Raw genomic sequence first — 24,907 nt, 5'->3', positions numbered from 1 at the left:
TGATAGACATTTGTGGTGTCTATCTTTCAGCTATTGTGTATAATGCTGCTATGAATATGCTTATACATGTGCTTACATGCTCATCGGTGCTTATATGAGTAGTTTTCAATTCTCCTGGTGTCAGAGTCTGTAACAAAATACCATTGACTTCGTGGCTTGTTGTTCAGTTGCTCAGCTGTGTCCAGCTCTCTGTGACCCCATGGACTGCAGCATGCTAGGCTTCCCTGTCCTTCACTGTCTCCTGGATTTGCTCAAACTCATGTCCATTGAGTTGGTGATGCCATCCGACCATCTCACCCTCTGTCATCTCCTTCTCCTCCTGCCTTCAATCTTTCTCAGCATCAGGGTCTTTTCCAATGAGTCAGTTCTTCACACCAGGTGGCCAAAGTATTGGAGTTTCAGCTTCAGCATCAGTCCTTCCAATGAATATTCAAGGTTAATTTCCTTTAAGATTTACTGGTTTGATCTTCTTGGAGTCCAAGGGACTCTCAAGAGTCTTCTCCAACACCACAGTTCAAAGGCATCAGTTCTTCAGTGCTCAGCCTTCTTTATGGTCCAGCTCTAACATCCATACATGACTACTGGAAAAAACCATAGCTTTGACTATACAGACCTTTGTCGACAAAGTAATGTCTCTGCTTTTTAATATGCTGTTGAGGTTGGTCATAGCTTTTCTTCCAAGGAGCAAGCGTCTCTTAATTTCATGGCTACAGTCACCGTTCACAGTGATTATGGAGCCCAAGAAAATAAAGTCCGTTACAGTTTGCCATGAAGTGATGGGACCGGATGTCATGATCTTAGTTTTCTGAATGTTGAGTTTTAAGCCAGCTTTTTCACTCTTTCACTTTCAAGAGATTTTAAAGTTGTTACAAAACGTGGCCACAAGGCGGCAGCATTTCTTCATGCCCAACTCTGGCTCATTCCGCAGGCAGGGCCGTAAGGAAGATCCTGTTCGCAGACGGTCAAGAGTGCAGCGCGCCAGAAGAAACGCTCAAGGGTCTCATCTCATTCCTTCTACCCCTTCCCCTTTATTCCGCAAAGCACATCCCAGTTCCTGGAACACCACTCTGTGGAGGGGCGACCATAAGGAAGGGGGCTGGCGGGGGTTGGGGGGCGGGAGAACCCCAGCCCAGAGGACACGTGGAGCCCAGGGAACATTTCAAAGCTCCTCCAGCCCAGAGGTTCCACCGTTCTTTCGATGCAGTAGGCTTGATTTCTCTGCGCGAAGGCCCACTTGGATCCAGAGATTGGGGACTCAACCTGAAAGCAAGAGGCACTCCAGGTCCATTGTGGGGGCACATTGCCTGCCTCATCCTCCCAGCTTCCTCAGCTCCACAACACTCCACCCTTGGTACCGAAGCCTGCTCTGGCTCCAGGGATATGATACCAGCCCAGGTCACCATGGCCTAAAGGAATAGAGTTAGCATTTCTTGTCTTTTCATTTTCTACTTAAAAAAAATTTGGAGTATATAGATGAAGTGCTCAGTGACGTGATCAGTGCAAAGAAACAGAGGAAAACAACAGAATGGGAAAGACTGGAGAGCTCTTCAAGAAAATCAAAGATACCAAGGGAACATTTCATGCAAAGATGGGCTCAATAAAGGACAGAAATGGTATGGATCTAACAGAAGCAGAAGATACCAAGAAGAGGTGGTAAAAATACACAGAAGAACTGTACAAAAAGATCTTCACGACCCAGATAATCATGATGGAGTGATCACTGACCTAGAGCCAGACATCCTGGAATGTGAAGTCAGGTGGGCCTTAGAAAGCATCACTATGAGCAAAGCTAGTGAAGGTGATGCAATTCCAGTTGAGCTGTTTCAAATCCTGAAAGATGATGCTGTGAAAGTGCTGCACTCAATATGCCAGCAAATTTGGAAAACTCAGCAGTGGCCACAGGACTGGAAAAGGTCAGTTTTCATTCCAATCCCAAAGAAAGGCAATGCCAAAGAATGCTCAAACTACTGCACAATTGCACTAATTTCACAGGCTAGCAAAGTAATGCTCAAAATTCTCCAAGCCAGGCTTCAGTAATATATGAACTGTGAACTTCCCAATGTTCAAGCTGGATTTAGAAAAGGCAGAGGAACCAGAGATCAAATTGCCAACATCCATTGGATCATAGAAAAAGCAAGAGAGTTTCAGAAAAACATCTACTTCTTTATTGACTATGCCAAAGCCTTTGACTGTGTGGATCACAGGAAACTGTGGAAAATTCTTCAAGAGATGGGAATACCTGACCACTTTACCTGACTCCTGAGAAATTTATATGCAGGTCAAGTAGCAACATTTAGAACTGGGCATGAAACAACAGACTGGTTCAAAATTAGGAAAGGAGTATGTCAAGGCTGTATATTGTCACCTGCTTATTTAACTTATATTACATCATGTAAAATGCTGGGTTGGATGAAGTACAAGCTGGAATCAAGATTGTCGGGAGAAATTTCAATAACCTCAGATATGCAGATGACACCACCCTTATGGCAGAAAGCAAAGAAGAACTAAAGAGCCTCTTGATGGAAGTGAAAGAGCTAGCTTAAAACTCAACATTCAGAAAAATAAGATCATGACATCTGGTCCCATCACTTCATGGCAAATAGATGGAGAAACAATGGAAACAGTGACAGACTTTATTTTCTTGGGCTCCAAAAATCACTGCAGATGGTGACTGCAGCCATTAAATTAAAAGATGCTTGCTCCTTGGAAGAAAAGCTATGACCAACCTAGACAGCATATTAAAAAGCAGAGATAGTACTTTGCTGAAAAGGTTGGTCTAATCAAAGCTTTGGTTTTTCCACTGGTCATGTATGGATGTGAGAGTTGGACTATAAAGAAAGCTGAGTGCCAAAGAACTGATGCTTTTGAACTGTGGTGTTGGAGAAAACTCTTGAGAGACCCTTGGACACCAAGGAGATCAAACCAGTCCATCCTAAAGGAAATCAGTCCTGAATATTCATTGGAAGGACTGATGCTGAAGCTGAAACTCTGATACTTTGGTCACCTGATGCGAATAACTGACTCATTGGAAAAGACCCTGATGCTGAGAAAGATTGAAGGTGGGAGGAGAAGGGGATGACAGAGGATGAGATGGTTGGATGGCATCACCGATTCCATGGATATGAGTGTGAGCAAGCTCTGGGAGTTGGTGATGGACAGGGAAGCTTGGTGTGCTGCAGTCCATGGGGCCTCAAAGAGTTGGACATGACTGAGCGACTGAACTGAACTGAATTCTCATGTTGAAGAGGTGTATTTTGGGGTTGCATTTGCTCCCCCTCACTTTGGATGTATCCCAGTTTGCTTACACAGTCATCTATGGAAGACATCCTGATATTTGAAAGTTTGTAGGTATTACAAGTAGAGCGGCTGTGCATTATTGCATGATAGTTTTTATTTGGACACCTTTTCAAAGCTGTTTTCTAAATACTAGATGTGCAGTGTTTGATCTTCAGGTGAGCCTTGTTTAGCTTTGGGAAAAAAACAGCTAAGTTGCTCCGTGGCACATGGGATCTTCCCAGATAAGGGATCATATTTTAATCTCTTGCATTGTCAGGTGGAGTCTTTACCACTGAGCTACCAGGGAAGCCCCTGGGTTTTTTTTTTTTTTTTTTGAGTTTACTAGTTCTAATAGATGTGTGGTTTTAATTTGTAATTTTCTAATGATATATGATTTTTGAGTATTTTTGATATGTTTATTTAGTATCTGTATGTTTTCTTTGGCCAGGTGTTCAGATTTATATATCTTTAATGAGGCTGTTTGTTCCAGATTTTTTGGTATTATTTGAGTATACAATGTTTTATCAGATATGTTTTTTGTAGATATATTTCTCTGTTTGTGGCTTGTTGCCGGGGTCCAGCCCCGGCTGATCCAGGGTATTCGAAGGAGAGGCGGCTTTGGCGACCTATGTATTTATTTATTTATCAAAGATATAAAGAGTAATAGAATGAGGATAGCTCAGTAGGAAAATTCAGTGGAGAAAAGAAGCTGAGTGGCTTGGTTTACGCGGAAAATCAATATAACCCGTGACACCAGGTTAGCTCTGACCAAGGAGGCCATAGGCGCCCTCTCGAATAGCGGAAGGTGCCCCACCTTAGACACCTTCTCAAGTGGGTCTTAGAAGCCCAGGCAAATAAATGGTTGCAGAGGATATCCGCGCTCCAGATGGAGACTCAGCTGGAAATTGAGGGGAAGAATGACATGGGGAGACCACACGTTGGTGAGCAAGGCCTGTAGCTTTATTTTCAACAGGGGCTTATATATCCTAAGTTACACATAGAGGATAATAGGGGATGCATAGTCAGCAGTCTTTGATCCTTATCAAAAACCAGGGTTTCTTTCCTGCAAATTTATCGTATACAAATGGTTTAGGTGATTTACATCATCTTCTGGCCAGAAGGCTTATTAACATTTTATGACTCTTGACAAAGACTTATCAACAATGACTTATTTTCCTTAAGAGTAATTATTTTAAGGTTTGGCGCCATCTTCCGAAGATAAAATTGCATTCCTATAGGGCGGATGAGTAATGGGTTTACAACAAAGGAAAGAATTTATTACCTTAAGGGTCTAAAGTTACTAACACCAAGGCCACTACTTATTTTTTCTACATACCAACTATATTAATTAATACACATTCAAGGATACAATTCAGGGGATGTGGAAACTTGGCAACAAGCATTGGCTCATCAATGAAATCTTTTACTAGTTTTATTCTGACAGTTTCTAACTCTCTGAGAGGCTCTAAGCTATTTGAATATCTTAAGCTTCCCGTGCCTCTTGAGGCTGGGAGACTGTAAACAATCGTATGCATAGCTGTAGGAGTCCGGGTAAACTTGCCAGGCGAGTTAGAGAGCTATCTGAGGGGTTTGGATTTAAACACTCCTAATTGCCCAGGAACTTTTATTAATTGGAGCTGTAAGTTAACTCTTTGTCAGAGAGAGCGAGATGGTGGTAGGGGACAGCCCCCAGTAAAGTCAGAGGTGAGAGCACAAAGCAATAAAGTAGGCAGACTCTGGTTTTTTGGGGGTAGATGCTCGAGAATATCCAGGGGGACTCCTGAGGCTTGATCCTGCCTTTGAGTATGCCGAGCCTCCTTCCTCATGACCTTTGTCACGAGTGGAATGTCTCTCGCCGGCTCCCGGCAGCTTGTGTTTAGGTTTTCTGAATAAGGTCTTTTATGAGTTTATTTTTAATTTTTTAAAGGTCATGTTTTAAATTTTGTATATTTTTGGGGATAGAGTTCAGGTTTTTTTTTTCCTGTTAATATTCGTAAGCAAAACTGAAGTACTGTAGATACAGCTTTGCATTTTATCTGTTGAGAAATTTAAGTGAATTTGGTATAAGTCATAAAATTCTTTCTACTTTCATTTGATTGCATATGGATTCCAGTTATTTATACAACAGGTTTTGGAGATGTCTTGGGAAGTCAGTTTCCCCAGGTGAAACAGCATCCATGAAACATCAGCTCTTTTCAGCTCCTGTTCTGTCATTGAATTTAACTTGCTTTGAGATGATTCCACTGTCTCACACTAGCAGACTCACAGAATGTTTGTCTTTTTTTGTTCTGGTTTGTTTCACTTAGCATAATGACTATAAGGTTCATCCACGTTGTAGCAATGCCAAAGAATGCTCAAACTACCGCACAATTGCACTCATCTCACACGCTAGTAAAGTAATGCTCAAAATTCTCCAAGCCAGGCTTCAGCAATACGTGAACCATGAACTTCCAGATGTTCAAGCTGGTTTTAGAAAAGGCAAAGGAACTAGAGATCAAATTGCCAACGTTCGCTGGATCATGGAAAAAGCAAGAGAGTTCCAGAAAAACATCTATTTCTGCTTTATTGACTATACCAAAGCCTCTGACTGTGTGGATCACAATAAATTGTGGAAAATTCTGAAAGAGATGGGAATACCAGACCATCTGATCTGCCTCTTGAGAAACCTGTATGCAGGTCAGGAAGCAACAGTTAGAACTGGACATGGAACAGCAGACTGGTTCCAGGTAGGAAAATGAGTACATTGAGGCTGTATATTGTCACCCTGCTTATTTAACTTCTATGCAGAGTACATCATGAGAAACGCTGGGCTGGAAGAAGCACAAGCTGGAATCAAGATTGCCAGGAGAAATATCAATAACCTCAGATATGCAGACGACACCACCCTTATGGCAGAAAGTGAAGAGGAACTAAAGAGCCTCTTGATGAAAGTGAAGGAGGAGAGTGAAAAAGTTGGCTTAAAGTTCAACATTCAGAAAACTAAGATCATGGCATATGGTCCCATCACTTCATGGGGAATAGATGGGGAAACAGTGGAAACAGTGTCAGACTTTATTTTTTGGGGCTCCAAAATCATTGCGGATGGTGATTACAACCATGAAATTAAAAGATGCTTACTCCTTGGAAGGAAAGTTATGACCAACAACCTAGACAGCATATTCAAAAGCAGAGACATTACTTTGCCAACAAAGGTCCGTCTAGTCAAGGCTATGGTTTTTCCAGTGGTCATGCATGGATGTGAGAGTTGGACGGTGAAGAAAGCTGAGCGCCGAAGAATTGATCCTAAAGGAGATCAGTCCTGGGTGTTCTTTGGAAGGACTGATACTGAAGCTGAAACTCCAGTACTTTGGCCACCTCATGCGAAGAGTTGACTCATTGGAAAAGACTCTGATGCTGGGAGGGATTAGGGGCAGGAGGAGAAGGGGACGACAGAGGATGAGATGGCTGGATGGCATCACTGACTCGATGGACGTGAGTCTGAGTGAACTCCGGGAGTTGGTGATGGACAGGGAGGCCTGGCGTGCTGCGATTCATGGGGTCGCAAAGAGTCGGACGCGACTGAGCGACTGAATTGAATTGAATGAGAGGAAGGGGCGGGGAGGACGTGGTGCGGAGCGCGCGGGCGGGGCTCCTCCTTCCCATCCCAGTTCCCCGCGGCCCCGAGTGGCGGCGGCGCGCGCGCTCAAATGCGCGGCCGGGCCTTATAAAGAACGCACGGCTAGGCGCGCGTTCCATTGTGCAGAAGGGCACTCGGCGGGCCGTGCCGTGCGCCTGCGCAGTGCGGGCCGCTCCCCGCCCCCCGCTGCCCCACCGGCCCCTCAGCCGGCCGGCCCGGCCCAGCCTCGGCTCCGCGGCCTCGCTCGGCTCTCAGCCGCCCCTTTACCCTGCAGCAGCCAGCCCGGTGTCCAGCAGCATGTTCAGCTGGGTCAGCAAGGATGCCCGCCGCAAGAAGGAGCCGGAGCTCTTCCAGACGGTGTCCTAGGGGCTGTGGCAGCTGTACGCGCAGAAGCTGCTGCCCCCTGGAGGAGCACTACCGCTTCCACGAGTTCCACTCGCCCGCTGGAGGACGCCGACTTCGACAACAAGCCCATGGTGCTCCTCGTGGGCCAGTACAGCACGGGCAAGACCACCTTCATCCGGCACCTGATTGAGCAGGACTTCCAGGGGATGCGCCTCGGGCCGGAGCCCACCACCGACTCTTTCATCGCGGTCATGCACGGCCCCACCGAGGGCGTGGTGCCGGGCAACGCGCCCGTCGTCTACCCGCGGCGGCCCTTCCGCAAGCTCAACGCCTTCGGCAACGCCTTCCTCAACAGGTAGCCGCTCCTCGATCCGGGGTGGGGGCAAAGGGCCGCCGGGGTCCCGACCGTCCAGTGACTACTGCCCCCGCGAGACCCCTCAGCGACCACTCCCCGGAACTTGGTCCCCTGCCACTTTTCAAAGAAAACCCTTACCAAGGGGTCTGCGAGTAGGTGTCGCCGGCTCCCGCGGCTCTGTCTCCCCGCCGCCCCCCCTCCTCCCCGAATTTCCCAGGTTATCGGTTTAACTCCCAACCCCCAACCCTGGCAGATCCCAGACTCCTCACATCCCTCAGGTAGTGTTCGTTTCCACCTCCTTCCCTAAGGCTGGGCGCACCTAATTCATTCAGACCAACCCCCCTCACCCCCTCCCTTCAAGGGTCTGTTTCTTAAGTGTCCTGGAAAAATATAGTGAAACCTTAAGGCATTCACTTTGCTGGTGTGGTGTGCCTCCCTGGAGACCGGTGGTTTGTGGAGGAAGGACCGGGAAGATCTGGATGGAAACCTGTTGCTTGAGTTGTTTCAGTCCGGTTTCTTTAGTGATGAGTGAGAGATGGAGTATTTCCTGCCATATCAGTAAACAAGGCTGTCACAGCGATCAGCAATTCCAGCTCTCCAAATGTGGATTTCTGAACTCCGAGGGCACCCGGGAAGAGCAATGCCTGCAATAAGGCAGCCATGAGGTTGCACCATTCCCGACGGTGAGCACTGAGGAAACTCAGGATGTGAAAAAACGTAGGATACTGACCCCAGATAGCTGAGATGCGTGTGAGAGAAATGATTTTAGTGGGCCCAGACTCTAGCCTCTTCCCACATGTAGAAAAGTGCTAAATTCCTGGAGATATCTGGTTTTCTTTAATTCACAAAAATAACGTTTGATGTTCAGACTACTTGTGCTTTGTTGCAAACCTATATAACCTGACCCCCCCCCGCCCCCGCAGGGTTACTTGAGATTACTTTATTTAGGCTTGAAGTCCTAAAAATTCCCACCAAAAAACTGTAACTCTCAACTTTTAGGTTGTGACTATTTTTTAAGTTGACATTAGCAAGATTGGGTCTGTTAAGTGTTTACTTATTTGATGAAGAAAAGCAAGATCATGCCTGTCGGAATCAGCCCGTCTTGCTGGGTGTCCTGAGGACATTGCTCTGGCAGATGTGGAACCCTGCAGACAGCAGCAGGGGTGCTTTGTGCCGACCTTCTGGTCTGTTCTTAGACTAACATGTGAGGAAGGAGCCGTCCGTCACACTAATACCCACTCACTTCAACACTGGGATCTCAGACATTTTGGAAATGAAACAAAAGGGTTTATGTGAAGTCTCTTCTGGAATTTCTATCTTTGGTAGAGAGTCAAACACTGATAAAACTAGCTGGTTCTGTGACCAGTAATAACATTTCTGTAATGACAGGTGTCCCGGGACCTGCACCCTTGGGTCTGCTCTGCCTGCCTCGCTGCTGGCTGCAGCGTGCTCTCGCCTCTTACTTCAGACAGAGAAATGTACTTACTTACTTCAGACAGAAAAACTCATTTGTTTTTGGAAACGTGTTTGCACCCACATCTTTTCTCCACAGTGGCGTCTGGGGAGGAGGTGACCCACCCACCTCCGTTTACTGGGGCTGGTCCTGGTCCAGTGCTTCAGAAACTGTGTACAGGCTGCATGTGGGACAAAAGGGAATTGCAGCTTCACATTCCACACTTTTGTTGCTCAGGTGGGAGGGAGGCTGAGACTCCTTGGGAAGTCAATGACAGAGCCTCCGAAGTAAGTTGAAGTGATTTTGTTTGATCAAACTAGCTATATATGCCTTAACATTTATAAACCTGCAGCAGGATAATGTATTGAAATTCAATATGTATTTCTTCTGTTTTTTCCATTCTAAGATGGTACCAGATCTTGGTGTTCCCTTGCCTCCAGGATTTTCTTTTTAATTGGAATCAAAGGATGGAGGTTTTTTTTGTTTTTGTTTTTGTTTTTTTTAATTTGGCTCCACTGAGTTTTAGTTGCAGCATGGGGGCTCTTTAGAAAGATCAAAAAGATTGTCTTTAGAAAGACAATCCTAACATCGTCCACCAGGTGAATGACTGGACACACTGTGGCAACCCTCCCCTGGAACACTGCCCTCTGTGAAAGGACAACCATCCGTGCAGCCGCACCGATGCTGAAAGAGTCAGTTCAGAAAGGCCACGTGCTGTAAGGATCCATTTATATGACATTCTGGAAAAGGCAAGACTGTGGGATCAGCAAACACGGGCAGTGTTAGGACTGTTTGAGGTCAGCATGTGTTTTGGTGATGGAACTCTTGTGTGTTCTCCTTGTGGTGACAGTTATACAAATCTGTACATGTTAAAACTCTTGGAACCATATACATGCATGCACGCATGGGTCAATTTTTGTGTAAGCAGTTTTTTTTTTTTTTTTAAAGGGAGAGAGAGGTCATTTTTTAAAAACTTCTGCCTTTGGGGTACTTCCGGGTAGACCAGCATTTAAGACTCCAAACTTCCAATGCTGGAGAAGGAAATGGCAACCCACTCCAATATTCTTGCCTGGAGAATCCCAGGGACAGAGCAGCCTGGTGGGCTGCCATCAGTGGGGTCACACAGAGTCGGACATGACTGAAGCGACGTAGCAGCAGCAGCAGCAACTCCCAATGCAGGGGGCCAGGGTTTGATCCCTGGTCAGGGAACTAAATCCTGCATGCTGCAATTAATTTTTTTTAAATGAAAATAAAATGCGTTTCTTGTAGACTACATATAGTTGGGTCATATTTTTTTAATCCATTCTCACAGACTCTTTTGATTGGTGTATTTAGACCATTCACATTGAAGGTGATTATTGATATAGTTGGATTATCTACTCTATTTGTAAAGGAACCTTCCATTCATTGCACTTATTCTTTGTTACCTTTTAAAAATATACTCCACTCTTTTTTATTGTCTTCTCTGACTTTAATGAGCATTTTATATGATTTCATTTTCTCTCTTCTCTTAGCATATCAATTCTTCTTTTGAAAAAAAAAATTATGGTTGGCTTGGAGTTTGCAATGTACATTTGCAGCTAATCTATGTCCACTTTCAAATAACTCTGTTTCACTTTACAGATAGTGCAGGTACTCTTAACAGAGTATTCCCAATTCCTCCTTCCTGTTCCTTATAACCTTGCAGTTGTTCATTTCACTCATTCATAAGCTATGATCACCAGCACATTGTTGCTTTTTTATTTTGAACAGTTATATATTGAATCAGTTAATAATAAAAAACATGAGGGAATTCGCCAGTGGACTGGGGCTTAGGGCTCTGTGCTCTCACTGCCGAGGGTATGGATTCAATCCCTGGTCTGGGAGCAGGGATCCCACAAGCCACGAGGCGTCGCCAAAAACAAAAAAAGAAAAAAGAACGAAATGCTTTATTTTATCTTCATTTATTCTTTCTCTAATGCTTTCCCTCTTTAAACATTGATCTGAATCTCTGACCTATTAGTATATATTATTTTCCTATTCTCTGAAGAACAACAGTTTTTGCAAGGCAGGTCTCCTGGCAATGCATTCCTTCAGTTTTTGTCTGAGAAAGTCTTTATTTCTTCCTCACTTATGAAGGATAATTTCTTTGGATATACAACCATAGGTAGGTGGTTTATTCATGCAACTCTTCAGATGTATTACTTCATTCTCTTGCTCATGGTTTCTGACAAGACATGTGATTCTTTACTTTGTTCCTCTATAGGTGAGGTGGTTTTCCCCCCTCAGGCTTTCCTTAGGATTTGTCTTTGGTTTTCTGCAGTTTGAATGTGATGTGCATAGGTGTAGTCCTTTGGCGATATATCCTGATTGGTGGTTCTCTGGAATTCCTGGATGTGTCCTCTGGGATCTGCCATTAATTTTGGAAAATCCTCTGCCATTGTTACTTCAGATGTTTCTTCTGTTAATTTCTTTGTTTCATCATCTCATATTTCAATTATGCATATATTACACCTTTTGTGATGGTCTCACAATTCTTGGATACTCTATTCCTTTTTCTCCCCCTCCCCATTAGTTTTTCTCTTTGTTTTCTGGTTTGAGACGTTTCTAGTGATATAAATTAATGCTTACTGAAATCTTTGCTCAGCCATGTCCAGTCTAGTGATGAATGTAGCAAAGGCATTCTTTATTTCTGTTACTGTATTTTTGATTTCTGGCATTTATTTTTGCTTCTTTATTAGAGTTCCTATATCTCTGCTTATATTGCATGCATGCTCAGTTGCTTCAGTCATGTCTGACTTTGCAACCCCATAGACTATATAGCCTGCCAGGCTCCTCTGTCCATGGAATTTTCCCAGACCAAACCTGTATCTTCTGCACTGCAGGTGGATTCTTTACCACTGAGCTTCCCAGGAAGCCCCTGCTTATATTACCCATCGGTTTTTTTGTAGGTTGTCCACTTTTTTCCCTTTACAGCCCCTAGCATGTTAATCATAGTTAAACTCTCAGTCTAATAATTGGAAAATCTTTGCCATATCTGAGCCAAGTTCTCATGCCTGCTTTTTCTCAGGCCTCCTCAAGCTCTGCTTTTTCTTGCCCTTAGTTTGACTTGTAACTTTGTGTTGAAAGCTGGACTTGTGGTAGATGTCAGAGGCTTCAGATGCTTCAGGTGTCTTCTGTTGTCTCCCTGTTGTCTCTGGGTTTTCCCAGAAACTCTATCTGAAACGGAGTCTGTGTCTGGCAGTGCCCGTGGTATAATGTATGGCTTTTCTACCAGGGCCCTGTGCATGTGGTGGAGAGGTGCTGGGTGAGGGAGGCCTTCCTATGAGTCAGACTGTTTTTGTGGTCATGAGGTCCTGGACTGTGCCCTTCAGAAGTTTCTTAGCTCCCACCCATCCTTTTTTTTTTTTTTCCATCCCAGTTGTAAGACAGGAAGGCTAGAAGAGGTTCCAGTTGTCAAGTTGCTCTTTGCCCTTCCCCCATGTCTGATAAGGCTCTGTCTGATAAAATAGTTTATTCTGAGGGAAGAAACACCCTTTGGTATGGATGTTTTTGAAAATGGTTACTTTTCTCTGGGTACACTTCTAAACTGTTAGTTTTCTTCTCTTCCCTGTCTAAATAGTGAAAGTCTAATTCTTTTTTTTCTCAAGTCTTTATCATGAAGACCCCACGGGGCTCCTGGAAGTAAAACTCATATAAGTGTGTCATCCCCTCTCGCTCCCCCTAGCTCAGGAGTTTTAAGTTTCATCTCGCCACCTCTAGCCTCCAGCATTTGTCAACCACTGTTTATGTGGTTCTACCAGTTACTGGCTTTTGGAGGATTCTACCCCAGGAAAGCTATGAAACTGAAAAAGCAGTTGTTCTGTCCATTTTTGCGTCGTGTTTTTTGTTGGACTATTTTTAGATATATCTCAGTTCAATTCAGTCGCTCAGTTGTATCCAGCTCTTTGTGACTCCATGAACTGCAGCACGCCAGGCTTCCTTGTCCAACACCAACTCCTGGAGGCTTCTCAAACTCATGTCCATCGGGTCAGTGATGCCATCCAACCATCTCATCCACTGTTGTCCCCTTCTTTTCCTGCCTTCCATCTTTCCCAGCATCAGGGTCTTTTCTGATGAGTCAGTTCTTCGCATCAGGTGGCCAAAGTATTGGGGCTTCACCTTCAGCATCAGTCCTTCCAATAAATATTCAGGATTGATTTCCTTTATGGATGGACTGGTTAGATCTCCTTGCAGTCCAAGGGACTCTCAAGAGACTTCTCCAACACCACAGTGTAACAATTATCAACATCAACACCACAGAGTATCAATTCTTTGGCACTCAGCCTTCTTTATGCTCCAGCTCTCACATCCATACATGACCACTGGAAAAATCATAGCTTTGACTAGACAGACCTTTGTTGGTAAAGTAATGTCTCTGCTCTTTAATATGCTATCTAGGTTGGTCATAGTTTTTCTTCCAAGGAGCAAGCGTCTTTTAATTTCATGGCTGCAGTCACCATCTTCATGGGATTTTGGAGCCCAAGAAAATAAAGTCTCTCACTGTTTCCATGGTTACCCCATCTATTTGCCATGAAGTGATGGGACTGGATGCCATGATCTTAGTTTTTTGAATGTTGAGTTTTAATCCAACTTTTTCACTCTCCTCTTTCACTTTCATCAAGAGGCTCTTTAGTTCTTCTTTGCTTTCTGCCATAAGGGTGGTGTCATGTGCATATCTGAGGTTATTTATATTTCTCCTGGTAATCTTGATTCCAGCTTGTACTTCATCTAGCCCAGCATTTTGCATAATGTACTCTGCATATAAGTGAAATAAGCAGAGTGACAATATACAGCCTTGACATACTCCTTAGGTATATCTACATTTAGGCGTATTGTATCTTCTTGGTGAGTGGACATTTTGAAATCACTTAATGCCCCTCTTTATCTCTGATAATTTCCTTCCTCCAAAGTCTACTTCTTCTGGTGTTAATATAGTCACTCTACATAAAGCAGTATTGTTTATATGGCTTGTTTCACCCATCCTTCTACTAAAACATGAAGTGGATTTCCTGAAGAGAGCATGTATTTGGGTCTGATAGTCCCTCTCTTTTAGTCTGTGCATTTAGACCATTTACCTTTAATGTGACCATTAATATATTTGGGTATAAGTCTGTCATTTTATTATTTGTTATCTGTTTGTCCCCTGTGTGTGTTTATTGAGGTATAGTTGACATATAACTATCCTCGATATTTTTATTTCTATTTTTTTTCCTTTCCTGGATTACTTGAATGTTGCCTAGTGTTCCTTTTTTTTTTCTATGTCATTTTTTTCTTCCAGTTTTATTGAGATATAATTGACATACAACACTGCATAAGTTTAAGGTCTACAGAATGATTTGACTTACATACCTCTTGAAATGGTTACCACAGTAGGTTTAGTGAATACTTATCATATCATATAGATGCAAAATGAAAAAAAAGAAAAATAGTATTTTTCCTTATTAGAACTGTTGAGATTTACTGTCTTCAGATCAGTTCAGTTCAGTCACTCAGTCGTGTCCGACTCTTTGCAACCCCACCAACTCCCGGAGTTCACTCAATCTTACATCCATCGAGTCGGAGATGCCATGCAGCCGTCTCATCTTCTGTCGTCACTTTTTCCTCCTGCCCCCAATCCCTCCCAGCATCAGAGTCTTTTCTAGTGAGTCAACCCTTCGCGTGAGGTGGCCAAAGTACCAGAGTTTCAGCCTTAGCGTCATTCCTTCCAAAGAACACCCAGGGCTGATCTCCTTTAGGATGGACTGCTTGGATCTCCCTGCAGTCCAAGGGACTCTCGAGAGTCTTCTCCAACACCACAGTTCAAAAGCATCAATTCTTCAGCACTCAGCTTTCTTCACCGTCCAACTCTCACATCCATAGATGACCACTGGAAAAACCATAACCTTGACTAAAACAGACTTTTGTTGGCAAAGTAATGTCTCTGCTTTTGAATATGCTATCTAGGTTGGTCATAACTTTCCTTCAAAGGAGTAAGCGTCTTTTAATTTCATGGCTGCAGTCACCATCTGCAGTGATTTTGGAGCCCCCCAAAATAAAGTCTGACACTGTTTCTACTGTTTCCCCATCTATTTCCCATGAAGTGATGGGACCGGATGCCATGATCTTCGTTTTCTGAATGTTGAGCTTTAAGTCAACCTTTTCACTCTCCTCTTTAACAATTTTCATATATAACATAGAACAGTGTTTATTAATTGTATTTATTGTGTTGTAGATGCAATGGCACCCCACTCCAGTACTCTTGCCTGGAAAATCCCATGGACGGAGGAGCCTGGTGGGCTGCAGTCCATGGGGTCGCTAAGAGTCGGACATGACTCAGCGACTTCACTTTTACTTTTCACTTTCATGCTTTGGGGAAGGCAATGGCAACCCACTCCAGTGTTCTTGCCTGGAGAATCCCAGGGACAGGGGAGCCTGGTGGGCTGCCGTCTATGGGGTCGCACAGAGTTGGACACGACTGAAGCGACTTAGCAGCAGCAGCAGATTATATCCCTAGTACTTATTTATCTTACAACTGGAAGTTGTACCTTTTTTTAAAAAAATGTATTCATAGATAAGGTTTATTCTAGTGTTTACATAAAAATGAGTTGATGTAGAACAGGAAAAGGTTTTTCCAAAGGGTTAAAATGTATCAAACAACAGAACTTGGTCCTTCCATTTAGTTTGAATTCAGTTGGCTGACTGCATCATTATTAATATCCACCCTCACTAATCATATTCATCACATACAATATCAAAAGTCTTCTGGTGGCACTTCCTATTTCCCTGGAAGTCTCTTAAGCTGTTTTCAGTTACAAAAGAAGGGCAGGGATTTTATCAGCTCACACTCTACTCCATTGGAAACAAAAATACATCCCTCAATCCTCTTGTTAAAATTGTGTCTCTTGGAAAACAGTGTCCAAAGGAAGAAATTAGCACTAATACACAAAGAACACAGTATAATCTCTGTATAACAGTAACTTTGCTTCAAATTTTTTTCATTAAGAATTATGTTTATTATCTCTCCACAAGGAAGTTATAAAAATACCTGTAAAAACATTGAAAAGGCTCTTTAAAATCCTGGAATGGAGAATTCTGAAGTATGAATTATGATACATCTATGATTTGCAAATAAAAGAATCAAATAAATTCTACAAGTTGGAATTTCTGAATGACTTTGGTAGGAGTTTACCAGAAGGAGCTAAAACATCAGACCTTAACAATTTTCTGTTTTCATCTCAATTGGATTTTTGATTTGTTGACGGGCACAGTGCACACAGGAACTTGCTTCTGCCACTAATGATGATGAAGTCAGTCTGAGGGACAGATATTTGTATGCTGGATGCACTAGGCTCTTCCGTGCAACTGACTGGAGTGGTCTTCCCTCATTTGTTCCATCGTGTTTTAAATAAAAGTAAGTATACATGTGGTAAAACATTTAAATGGTACAAGAGGATTTAAATTATCAGTAAATACCCTTTTCTCCTATAACCTAGAAAATCTGATGTTTTCCGAATCATCAAACAGTCATATGAATAATTTGCAAAGTGAAGTCAACCTTAGAGTATCTTCATCTGAAAATTATTCTCAGGATTTCTGGAATACCTTGATTCTCTCATACTTTACCTCTGTTACAGAGGAAAGCCATGCAGTCTTCTCCTTCTCAAAAAAACTAACTAGGAAAGCAACTCACACACTCTGCTCAGAGACAGCAAGTGCAGGCAACACCTTGTACCCCGTGAATCTGGTCCTAGCCACGGGCAGGGGCTCTGGTATCCACCAGAGACACGGGTGGGTGCCCGGAGCCCAGCCGTGCCCTTCGTGAAGGCCTCTGATCTTTCGGGCCAGCTGAGCATCCTTTGAGGAGAGCATTACGTGGCCAGCGTGTAAGGAGAGGAGACACATCCTCGAAGAGACGAACTAGAAACGCTTCTGCCGCCTCTTGCAGGGCCAACAGGACCTGGGTTTGCCAACTGAAGTCCACACCACGAGTGAATTTAACATGTATTTCTCTTGCCGGTGAAGGAGCAGGGATGGGAGAAGGAGTGGAGAGGAAAAGGAGACTCAGGAGAAGATAGACTCTCTGCGAGTCTCCGTGAATCTTCACCTCTGTTCTTCTTTTCGGGTGCTTACTCTTGGGACCTAACTGGTGGCTTATGTCAGCTCCAGGGAGCTTAGAGACGGCGGGCACGACTCGGCTCTCCTGGTCTCAGCCGTGGGAGAGGAGGAGACATTCTCTTGGGGCAGGGCAAGGGACGGGAGGCTGGTTGGATGAGAGAGTTGCAGGCAGCAGAAGGGGGTCTTTCTTAGCAGCAGGCGCGTGCCCTTCTGGAGCACTTGGATCGCCTGCAGGAGCGCATGTCTCCGGCGAGCCTGTGGACGGGAGGACGCGCCTGGACATGGGCCGGCGGGTGGGCGGAGGGAGCCAGGCTCGCCGGGCGCCCCTCGGTGTTTCGGGCTCGCTCGCGGCTCCAGGGGGCCGGTGGTGGGCGCACAGAGGGTGTTTGGGCCCCGGGGCTCCTTCTAGATCTGGGTCCCGGGACAGATGCCGGGAGGGCCGGGTCTCCCGGGCCGGCCGCCTGACCCGGCTGGGTGGTGCTCTGGAAGTTTGTACCCTTTGACCAGATTCTTCCAATTCTCCTCCCAACACCCCTCTGCATACCTCCAGTAACGACAAATCCGATCTCTTTTTCTATGAACTTGTTTATTTTTGAAGTATAATTGACTACAGCACTCTGTTAGTTCCCCGGCATATAGCATAGTGATTAGACATTTCTATACATTTCAAAAGCCTCTTGATGAAGGTGAAAGTGGAGAGTGAAAAAGTTGGCTTAAAGCTCAACATTCAGAAAACGAAGATCATGGCATCCAGTCCCATCACTTCATGGGAAATAGATGGGGAAACAGTGGAAACAGTGTCCGACTTTCTTTTTTTGGGCTCCAAAATCACTGCAGATGGTGACTGCAGCCATGAAATTAAAAGACGCTTACTCCTTGGAAGGAAAGTTATGACCAACCTAGATAGCATATTCAAAAGCAGAGACATTACTTTGCCAACAAAGGTTCGTCTAGTCAAGGCTATGGTTTTTCCTGTGGTCATGTATGGATGTGAGAGTTGAACTGTGAAGAAGGCTGAGCGCTGAAGAATTGATGCTTTGAACTGTGGTGTTGGAGAAGACTCTTGAGAGTCCCTTGGATTGCAAGGAGATCCAACCAGTCTATTCTGAAGGAGATCAGCCCTGGGATTTCTTTGGAAGGAATGATCCTAAAGCTGAAACTCCAGTACTTTGGCCACCTCATGCGAAGAGTTGACTCATTGGAAAAGACTCTGATGCTGGAAGGGATTGGGGGCAGGAGGAGAAGGGAATGACAGAGGATGAGATGGCTGGATGGCATCACTGACTCGATGGACGTGAGTCTGAGCGAACTCCTGGAGTTGGTGATGGACAGGGAGGCCTGGCGTGCTGTGATTCATGGGGTTGCAAAGAGTCGGACATGACTGAGTGACTGATCTGATACATTTCAAAATGATCGCCGTAAATCTAGTTACCATCTGTCACCATGAAAGGTATTACTTTATTACTGACTATATACCCCTATATTATTGTTGACTGTATTGTTGATTATATTCTTAGTGTTCCATTTTAATCATTTTTATTGCTGTTTTTCCCCATGTATCTCTGTATTTTAGTGGTTGCTCTGGAGATTATAGTATTCATATTTAGCTTTTCTCTGTTTGCTTGGAAATAAGATTGTGCCAAGTCAAGGGGAACATAGAAGCCACACCACCACTTAGTGCTACATCTTTGTGCATCAAAAACTGCTTCAGACAGTGTTAGAAATTTTGCTTTCTGCTGTCATACGTATATACATCATATATACATACAGAATAGTCTCGGGACTTCCCTGGTGGTCCAGCGGCTAGGACTCTGTGCTCCCAGTGCACGGGGCCTGGGTTTGATCCCTGGTCGGGGAACTAGATCCCACGTACTGCAATGAAGATGGAAGGTCCCAAGTGCCACAACTAAGACCTGGCACAGCTACATAAATACATAAAAATAGATATTTCTTAAATAAGAAGTATAAAAAGCTGACTGCTTTGGCCACTTGTTTAAAATTAGGGACTCCCTGGCAGTCCAGTGATTAAGACTAGGAGCTCCCACTGCAGCGGGCAAGGGTTCCACCCCTGGTCGGGGAACTAAGATCCCACACATTGGATGGCACAGACCAAAAAACCATAAGACTCATATTTACATAGTTATTCATCATTTCTATTGCTCTTCCTGTATTCTTGAAATTTGTTTCCCTCTGGTATTATTCTATTTGAATCTGAAGAATTTCCTTTAGCCTTTCTTTCAGAGTGGGCCTGCTAGAGAGCTCCCCTCTCACTTCAGTGCAGGTGGTACAGAAGGTGAGGATTCAGCATAGCACTGCTGATCAGTGAGTGTCCAGGGTGCCCGGTCACTGCTAAATTGCCTTGTGTGACCGTCATGGTTAGTGTACTGGAATTGCCTAGTTTCAGTCACACGAGATGCTCACCACACGGCAGACAGCTGCCCTGTCCTGGGCCAAACAGGCAGAGGCAGCTGAGCCAGGATGAGTGCTGTCCGATAGCCGCCTTTGCTCCATCTGACTCAGTGACCCACCTGTCTTCTTGAAATGTGTGCTCCCCTTCCCTTGTGATGGAGCAAAGTCCAGACATCAACCATATGCTTCCACGGTCACCTGGTAACATGGGAGCCCTGTGCGCCAGCTTTTCCAAAACCATCAGATATTTCTCTTTGATAGTACACAATTAAATGGGAATTTAATAGAATTAAATGGAATTAAGTAGGTTTATTTCCCCACTCATTCAGGAAATTTCAGGCTTTAAAAGAAGGCAGGGGAATACTCGGGGTTTAGGGACCACTTGAAATCATTTGAGGCCAGGCTGGCTTTTCAAAAATATTTAGTATTTATTTATCTATTTGGTTATGTCGGGTCCTGGTTTCCACACGTGGCATCTTCGTTGTGGACTCTCTAGTTGCGGCTTGTTGGCTTAGTTGCTCCTTGGCACGTGGGATCTTAGTTCCCCGACCAGGAATTGAACCTTTGTTCTCTGCATTGCAAGGCAGATCTTAACCACTGAACCACCAGGGAAGCACCAGGCATATGTATGCAGACCAAGATACACGACCTTCAGACACGCAGAAAGGTCCCCTTCTCAGGAAGGCCTTCCCCATCTGCCCCATTTAAGGCTATGAGTTGACGATAGCCCACCTCCTCCTGCTCTGTTTCTCTCACGTTACCTATCACCGTTTGAGACAGGGTTTGCTTATTTGCCAGGTTTGTCTGTTTCGTTAGTTGCAGTGTCCTAAGTGCCTAGACTGGTGCATGCTCAGTAAATATATATTTTTACCTTGCTCCATGGCTTGTGGGATCTTAGTTCCCTGACCAGAGATTGAACCCAGGCCCTCAGCAGTGAAAGCATGGAGTCCTAACCACTGGACTGCCAGGGAATTCCCTCAGTAAATATTTCCTGGATGAAAGAACAGTTTTGCAACTTTCTTTTCTTCCTTTTAAAAAAGTTGTCATCCCTGACATCCTCCCATGGTGTACATAACCACACCGGGCACCTCCTCTCTTTTCATGTTCCGCCAACTATCCTTGGGCTTCCCAGGTGGCGCTGGTGGTAAAGAACCTGCTTGCCAAGGCAGGAAACATAAGAGCCCCAGCTTTGATCCCTGGGTCAGGAAGATCCCCTGGAGGAGGGAATGGCAACCTACTCCAGTATTCTTGTCTGGAGAATCCCATGGACAGAGGAGCTGGCAGGCTGTAGTCCCTGGGGTCACAAAGAGTCGGACACAACTGAAGTGACGTAGCACACATGCGCACTGCCGTCCTAGCTTGGTCCTAAGGACACAACTGAAGTGACGTAGCACACATGTGCACTGCCGTCCTAGCTTGGTCCTAAGGACACAACTGAAGTGACGTAGCACACATGCACACTGCCGTCCTAGCTTGGTCCTAAAGCTACAGAGTGTGCTGTTACCACCTGCAAGTGATTTGAGGGAAATGACACGCTCTGGGACCCTTCAGCTTTAGGATGGAGAAGCACGGGCCCCTGACGTGGCCTCTTCTGTGTGAAGGAAGGCCGTGTGATGTGCTGACACCCCGACACAGGCCTGTCCTTTCAGGTCTTATGCGGGTCATTATATGATAGTCCCTGGTGCTTCACACAGTAAAGAATCTGCCTTCAGTACAGGAGACCTGGGTTTGATCCTTGGGTTGGGAAAATCCCCTAGAGGAAGGTATGGCCACCCACTCCAGTATTCTTGCCTAGAGAATCCCCATGGACAGAGGAGCCTGGCGGGCCACAGTCCATGGGGTCGCAAAGAGTCGGACACAACTGAGTGACTAAGCGCAATCTGTTGAAGGAGGTTGTACAGGTCTCATGAGTCAGAAGCTGGCAGGTAAGCGCTGAAAAGCAACCGTGCTATGGAACCTAAGACCCCGGAGAGCATCACAAGGCATTGGCAGTGAAACCATCTCCTGGGAAAAGCAGGAGGCTCCAGCTTGTGCCTCGCCTTTGCTGCTTGCTGATAGGAAATGAACAAGTGCCTGCCAGGTGCCACTGCTGTGTGATGACACGGGGGTGCAGACCAGGTCCATTTCCTTTGCTGTGCTGTTTGCAGCACTGCAAACCCACCCGCCTGGATGCTGTCTATCTCTGGCTGACGGCTTGTGATTGGCCCCCAGCACATTTCTGCAGGGGAGCAGGGCTTCTTGTCAAAACCACCTGGGTTCCAGGGAGTAGAGAATTAAAACATCTAAGAGGAAAAAATACAGGGATTGTGTCTTGGGGAAAATGGGATGGTTTTGAATATGTCTTCGTGTTTGGAAAGGGTGTTAAGAAGGAACAAGGCATCTGTGCAAATTACTTTGGTCACCTCCTTTAAGAAGACTGCCTTGATGGTTCATCTAGTGGTTAAGAATCTGCCTATGACACAGGTTCGATCCCTGGTCCAGGAATATTCCATATGCGGCAGGGCAACGAAGCCCATGTACCACAACCTCTGAGCCTGTGCTCTAGAGCCTGCAGGCCATAGTATCTGAAGCCCACGCATCCTAGAGCCAGTGCTGCACAGCCAGAGAAGCCCCCGCACCGAGAAGCCTGCACACTGCAACCAGAGAGTGGCCCCCATTTGCCACAACCAGAGAAGGCTCATGTGTGGCCGCGGAGACCTGGCACGGCCCAGAGTAAATACATAAATAATAAGAGTAAAGAAGATAATAGTAAATCTTAAAGATTTCAGACCCCTGAAAGATCCTTAGAGGTTCCAAGGAGACAAAAAATTATGAAGTGAATGCTTAACCACTGCTTGTTCTACTCAACGTATTTTAAAATTAATTTTTATTGGAGTAGAGTTGCTTTGCAATCTTACTTTAGTTTCTCCTGTACAGCAAAGTGGATCAGTTATATGTATACATATATCCCCTCTTTTTTAGATTTCTTTTCCTACTTAAGTCACCACAGAGCGTTGGATAGAGTTCCCTGAGCTATACAATACGTTCTCATTAGTTATCTCTCTTATACATCAGTAGTGTACATGTGTCAATCCTCAACCTATTTATTTTAGACAAGGTGGTTGATGGTATTGTGTACATTATTTATATCCCCGCCCCGCCCCCATACCTTGGATCTACTTCTATTACCTGTTAAGAAACTGGTGTTTAAAATTTCCATCTGTTTCTAGTTTTGGTTCCTTCAGTTCTTGCTTTGTTTGTTTTGAGGCTCTGTTAGGTGTGTGGATATTTATGACATATCTTCCTGCTGAATTATCACTATGAGAAGTCTCTTCTATCTGTAGAAGTCTAGAGACTTCTTCAGTATTCTTCAGCATTCTAATGTTTAAAGTATGCATGCTGTGGGTTCTAACCAGTTACTTTTTAAAAATTGCAGCTTCACTTAAGAAAATGACAATTTTATTGAGATACAATTCACATGCCATCAATTCACCCATTTAATATGTATAATTCAGTGGTTTTTCGTATATTCACAGGGTTGTGCAACCATGGCCACAATAACTTTCAGAACATTTTCATCATCTCAAAAGAATCCCACATTAGCAATCATTCCCCGTTTCATTCAGACACCCCACCCCAATTAGCCCAGGTCAACCACTAATTTATTTTCTGTCTCTATAGATTTGCCTCTTCTAGACATTTCATATACACGAAATCATACTATATGTGGTTTTTATGACTGGCTTCTTTCACTTGGTATAATGTTCTCAAGGGTCCTAAGTGTTATAGCATGTTTCAGTATTTTATCCAACCATTGTTTCTGTTTTCTTAAAAAAAAATAATAGACTTTATTTTTTAGAGCACTTTTAGGTTCACAGCAAAACTGAATAGACAGTGCTGAGAGTTCCCATATATTGGGTTAGCCAACAAGTGCGTTCATGTTTTTCTGTAATATCTTATGGAAAAACCCAAACTTTTTAGCCAACCCAATACTTCTCCCACCCCGTAGCTTTTTAGCTCCATCTTGTATTCCATTAATTTTTTTTTCAAACATATTTTCCTTAGAATTCTGACTACCAGTCCTTGTTCCCAATGAAATGTTGATAGATGACCATGTGTGGCTAATTGAATGACTTTTTTTATAGTGGCAAAATTAAACTCTTTATTACAGTATTATTTATAAACAGTTTTAAAGTAATATAAATCACTATTATTAGGGATATAAAATGAACAAAAGGCTCTGTTTTAAATATATATTTTATATATAATTTGTGTTGATATTTTTGTAAAACTTGAATAGTGTAGATATATAATTTATGTATTAACAAAAACATATAAAGCACAGGCTTTGTTCATAGTGTATCCTTAACAATACTGATATATTACTGATTTATTGTATATAAATTCTAAATATGTATGTTTTTCCACATACCTCATTATACTTATGCTTTTCTTTTTTTTTTTAAGTTTGTACTTCACTAGACATGTGTCACTTTTTCCCTTCTTTTACCTCCCCTACCTTTTGTCATTTTTAATATTTACTGTTAATCTAATTTTTCCTTGCAGAATACATTTCTTCAGTGTCTGTTCTTTGAGTCCATCTCTCTCTGCCTCTATTGTTAGCGTGTTTGCTTATGGCTCTCTGTTTAGAGTGTTGTGGCTTTCATTCATGATCATTGCCCTACATGTTTACTCTTGTTGTTTTCCCTCTTTCTTAGAATGAGCTGAATTTAAAAAATCATTTGTCTTTAGCTCTTTGACAAACAGAATAGAAATAACTTTTCCTGTTTACAGTTATAACCCATCTAAATAAGGTTCTGCTAAAAACTAAACTTTCATATTTCCCTTCGCAAGTGATAATTCATACCTATAGAAATCATGCAAGCAAATTTCAAAATATAGCAACTAATTTAAATAGCTTAGTTTTTCAGACGTGTACTCTAAAGTATTGGGGATAAATTTTTATTCTAGAATATTTTGGTAGAGAAAGTAATCTAGTAGGTGTCATAGCCTTTGTATAGCAGTGTATTAGGGGTAAGGAGAGGAACATCCGGGGCTTCCTATGTCATCTGTCATAATCCTTACCCCATGAGAAGGTTAGTCAGTGGCAGAACTGGGATTTGAATCCACATCTGAATGACTCCAGAGCCTGTGCTCTTTGTGTTAGATCATAGAGGAATGGGGGATGTTATAATTATTTTATTAAATTTGACTCTTGTTATTCTTAAAGTTCTTATTTTCTTCTCCAGAATGTCCTGAAACCAAACTTAATGAAGCTAATGAATGCTTCTCAGCAATCCAAGAGAAACAGTAAGTTATCTAATACTGTCCTCCTGGTGACAATTATTCACTGATTTGA

General features: G+C 43.8%; 1 protein-coding gene across 1 annotated transcript in view; it reads left to right on the top strand.

The window, feature by feature from the left end:
- LOC139186993 (uncharacterized) overlaps positions 1-24,907 on the top strand; it is a 60,877-nt gene that overhangs the window by 3,235 nt on the left and 32,735 nt on the right. Inside the window, exons 4-6 of the mRNA XM_070802994.1 lie at positions 6,924-7,592; positions 8,115-16,456; positions 24,798-24,858. Coding sequence (XP_070659095.1) covers positions 6,924-7,592; positions 8,115-8,124 — 679 coding nt within the window. The 3' untranslated portion in view covers positions 8,125-16,456; positions 24,798-24,858. The remainder of the gene's footprint in view (positions 1-6,923; positions 7,593-8,114; positions 16,457-24,797; positions 24,859-24,907) is intronic.

Source organism: Bos indicus, chromosome 14, assembly GCF_029378745.1.
Source record: "Bos indicus isolate NIAB-ARS_2022 breed Sahiwal x Tharparkar chromosome 14, NIAB-ARS_B.indTharparkar_mat_pri_1.0, whole genome shotgun sequence".
Classification (NCBI taxonomy): domain Eukaryota; kingdom Metazoa; phylum Chordata; class Mammalia; order Artiodactyla; family Bovidae; genus Bos; species Bos indicus.
Note: the sequence above shows the minus strand (reverse complement) of the source record. Positions and strands in the feature narration are given on the sequence as shown.